Below are 4,028 nucleotides of genomic sequence, written 5' to 3'. Positions count from 1 at the left end.
CCTGACACGGAAAGATACTCATGAAGTGTATCCTGAATGCTGCGCGCTGACGATATCCCAACCTACGCACGATATCTTCGAATTGCAGGGCTCTATTATGGACTCCCTGTGTACTTGATATGCTTCTGGCTTGTTTCTTCCGACGAGCATAATAATGATCCCTAGCCTCGCTATGATATTGAGCACAGCTTGGCTCGCATCCTGCTCAAGTGAACTTAGAAGGGTTCAAAGCGTTAGTCCTACTACTCCGGCAGCCACAGCTACTACCGAGGACCCCCACACATGTGACTTTTACTGCCAATGTGAGTTCATTTGCCTCGAAGAAGTGACATGTACTCATTTTTTCAGTCCTCAATGGCCCATCGAGCTACTGCAAGTATTGGCTATCTCATCGAGCTTGTCAGGGTGGGGAGCAGCCATGTTCGATTGATGTCTGTAATGGTGAGGATGTTTCTTAAGCTTGTGACTTGGGCCATAACTTCTCTCATAGTTCCTGATGGTGCAAGTGTTGCGACTCTGCCAACACCGTCACCGGATGATGTCGAGGTTTGCGATCGATACTGTATGCTCCTCAACGGTCCATCGAGTTACTGCATGTGGTGGCAGTCTCCTGCTGTTTGCCATTCCGGAGGTCAACCATGTGGTGATGCTACGATTTGCTTGGCCCCAATCATTGGTACTTCGACCTATGATCTGGTTGGAGACCAACACGGTGGACCATCACCAGCCTGCGACTCTTATTGTCAAGATCTCAACGACGAGTCAAGCTATTGCAAGTACTGGCAGAACCCTGCGGTTTGCCTCAGCGGCGACCAGCCATGTGGTCCTCCAGTCTGCGACACCACGACGTCCGTTGTCTCAGCTTCTACCACGCCGACGCCAACCACGATACCAGCATCGTCCACAACGCTGGCATCGGATACTTCCTCTGTGCAGACGACTTTAACATCTCCCTTGTTTGGGGGTGACTCTGATTCGACCGCAACTACCTCTGATGGTTGCGACACCTATTGCAAGGCTCTAAACAACGAGTATAGTTACTGCAAGTACTGGCTGGACCAACCAGTGTGTCAGAGTGGAGACCAGCCATGCGGCCTCTCTGTATGCTGAGCGTGACGATCAAGCGTGACTTGAGTTAGATGGCCCTTGCTGTGTGATTCTACCCAGCATGTTTGACATTTCCAAGCAAGGTGTGTTATACGGATATTCGATAGACTCGATCGTATTCACGCTATCGCGTCACATTCACGACTTGCGCCGTCATCTCAGTTATTCCTTCACACACCATTCCATACATTCTAACTCGGTACTCATGAATCATGGAATCATGTGACAAAGTTGCTCTTGCGTTGAGATCATCATATCAAGCAGTTCTTCGGGCATTGCGGTATATTCGCTAAGTAACGCTGGAAGTTCCGGTCACTGCTGCCACATTAGTAGAAAGTGGCGGATTTAACGCAAGACTTGTCTCGAAGCAAGCTGTGAAATAGTTATATTGATGATCAGAAATGAAATAATCGAATGCTTATAGCTGCATGATAACCAATAACTCCAAGATAAGGTAGAGTTATAGGATAACTCTATCTATCAACCTTGACATCTGCCAATTCTATGACTTCACACACCTTAATGAGCAGAGCATCTGACGACATGTCTCGGCATCTACGATGAGAGAGAATCGGAACAGATACGAATGAAGATACATACTTTCACTGATGTCACTGCGACTCCTCGACGGGGACCTGCCAGCTTTCTTCGGTGGTCAAGCTACTCCCTGAAACAGATTCCTACATCCTGATTCACACACGCACTTCATGTGGTGGCGATCCTCACCTCCGTCCTCGTTGGTGTCGTTCGATTTTGGACCAAAGCTAACTGTGACATTACGCGAGTTTTCGAAGAGCTTCTTAACCTTCTCGCAATCACAGAGCAGAACCGTGATTCGGCGCTTCGAATCTTCCCCGCTAGCGCCACCACCATCTGTGACGTCAGCAGTGAGCTTGTTCAGAATTGACTCGTCATCATCTTCGCGGAGTTTCACATAAAGCTTGAGCCTGTTGTGCCATTCTTTCGAAGGATTAGCCTCAACCCCCAGCTCCACCGCATCAGACCAAGACTCCTCAATAAGCGGACAGATAGCCCCTTCATCATCGTAATACATAAGTCTGATATCTCTATCAACGAGATCTGGCCAAGCTGTCCTGGCCATGCGCTTCAAGTCTTCCACACGGCATGTCTCATGTTCGAGGTCTATGCGGCAGCGGAAGGTGGCCTTTCTATAATGTATCTTGACGGCGTACCACATTATGGTCGTAACTGCTGATAGTCAGGGATATAAGTGGCAAGATTATCCGCCGTCACCCGTTCCGCGTGTGCATGCGTGCACTGATCGATTGATTTTGTGGTCAAAATTCGGAATCTCATATGAACAATTCTCCACCCCAAACTTCCTTATCTCATTGCAAAAACCCGACTCACTGCTATGGTTCAAATAAGATTGACTATGAATGCTAGACTTTGCACTACTTACGCTGAGAAGGGAACAATGTGGCAAAACAAGGCAGAGTAAGTCGGTTGAGGGACTCCCCCAACCGGAGACATTCAAAGATACCAACATATAGAAATAGAAAATACAAGGCAGACAGTCAGAATGGAGTGAGGTCCTCACTGTGAGGACCATTGTTCCTACCAGCACTTCGTGCTTTCCAATTCTACGGAGTTGCAGGACTAAAGAGGAGCTGATATATCATCAGTCACGCTGACCGATTCTATATCCTCAACAAGCTCAACTGTGTGGGTGCAAATCACATCGTGTAGTCCAAATAACAATGTGGGCGCTATCAGCTTCGACTCAGAGACGGACTTTTGGTGTTGTTATCCCTAAAACTAGGGGACGACAATGTCTTCACGACATGGAAACCGTACTCAAGCCTTGCTCATGAGATGCGCCCATAGCGGTGAAGCTTGGGCAAACAGCAACGACGTCACCGTAGACCTCATCATGAATCAAGATAGACATACTGCGCCCGAATCAGTATACAACAGTGTTGTAACAACACACAGCAGCAAACGCGCGAAGCTTGCGTGACACGATAAGCATCCGGGACCTATGATGTTGAACAATCCGAGAGCTTCTGACACAAGTGTAAACGGGGAGGGTTAAGATCCAAATCAGCTGCATCGGACGAGCTACCACACGCAAGTATCAAGCGGTTCAGGTATGCGTGGGGCAATCTTTGATTTTCGTGTGACCATCTAGGATCACACTGAGGAAAATGGCCAGAATGAGCAACGACTTAGAAAATGAAATAGCGGCCATCCTAACTGCACATCAGTAGTGACTATTGTCATCGACTACTTTTATCGATGACAGCTGGGTGCCCCCCCTCCGCAGTGCCCCCATTGGGGGCCCAGAACTGTGCGACGGATTGAGGTGTGATTGGGCACCTCAAACCGATTGTCGTGGTTTGCAAACCATACTTGTTTGAACGCCCTATGATTTCCAGTGCTCATTATACTTTCGTTATGAAAGGATAATAACTGAATCGCGAGGTTTCCATGAGGAATTGGCCACGCGGATACAGAGCCTGTCATACGCTATAGTCAGGCATTAGCTGAGCATTATGTCAGCCTTGAGCTGTGTCACTCTGTGTGCATCAGTGCGACTCTAGCATCCGCACGTGACACGTGTTTGTTCGGTGCCAACAAGCCTTATCGATTGTATGTCGTGCGGGGTCCACCTTGGCAGAGCCACCCTAGCAGCGCCTCAGCCTATGTCGGTCAGTATTTCTACAGGATTTGCTGAGCGACCCCTCTGGAGTAATCAGAGAAGTCACTTCTCTAAACTGGAGGGATTCCGGGGATATATACCATGACCCATTATCTCATGAGTCACTCATGATGAGTGCAATGATCCTAGAATGTGAGGTCCTGCCAGGACCGTCCTGGTAGTCAGGTGTCTCCTTGCTGAGTATCATGCTCGCACACTCGGTATTCTTATCGACATTATTCGTTCATGTCATAACCAT

General features: G+C 48.3%; 2 protein-coding genes across 2 annotated transcripts; one reads left to right on the top strand and one right to left on the bottom strand.

The window, feature by feature from the left end:
• Window positions 1-490: 490 nt before the first annotated feature.
• Window positions 491-848, top strand: Pmar_PMAR000547 (hypothetical protein; the record flags this gene model as incomplete). Its single annotated transcript, XM_002771448.1, has 1 exon — window positions 491-848. A coding segment is annotated over one exon (358 nt), but the record flags the coding sequence as incomplete, so codon positions are not given.
• Window positions 849-1,475: 627 nt separating this feature from the next.
• Window positions 1,476-2,321, bottom strand: Pmar_PMAR000546 (hypothetical protein). The gene is made up of 3 exons (XM_002771447.1): window positions 1,834-2,321; window positions 1,708-1,774; window positions 1,476-1,662 (listed from the first exon to the last, which is right to left on the bottom strand). The coding sequence occupies exons 1-2, from the start codon at window positions 2,303-2,305 to the stop codon at window positions 1,719-1,721; spliced, it is 528 nt and encodes a 175-aa protein (XP_002771493.1). The 5' UTR covers window positions 2,306-2,321; the 3' UTR covers window positions 1,476-1,662; window positions 1,708-1,718.
• Window positions 2,322-4,028: the final 1,707 nt, after the last annotated feature.

The sequence above is a fragment of the Perkinsus marinus genome, assembly GCF_000006405.1.
Source record: "Perkinsus marinus ATCC 50983 genomic scaffold scf_1104296962770, whole genome shotgun sequence".
Classification (NCBI taxonomy): Eukaryota; Perkinsozoa; order Perkinsida; family Perkinsidae; genus Perkinsus; species Perkinsus marinus.
This window is presented reverse-complemented; position numbering and strand designations above follow the sequence as displayed.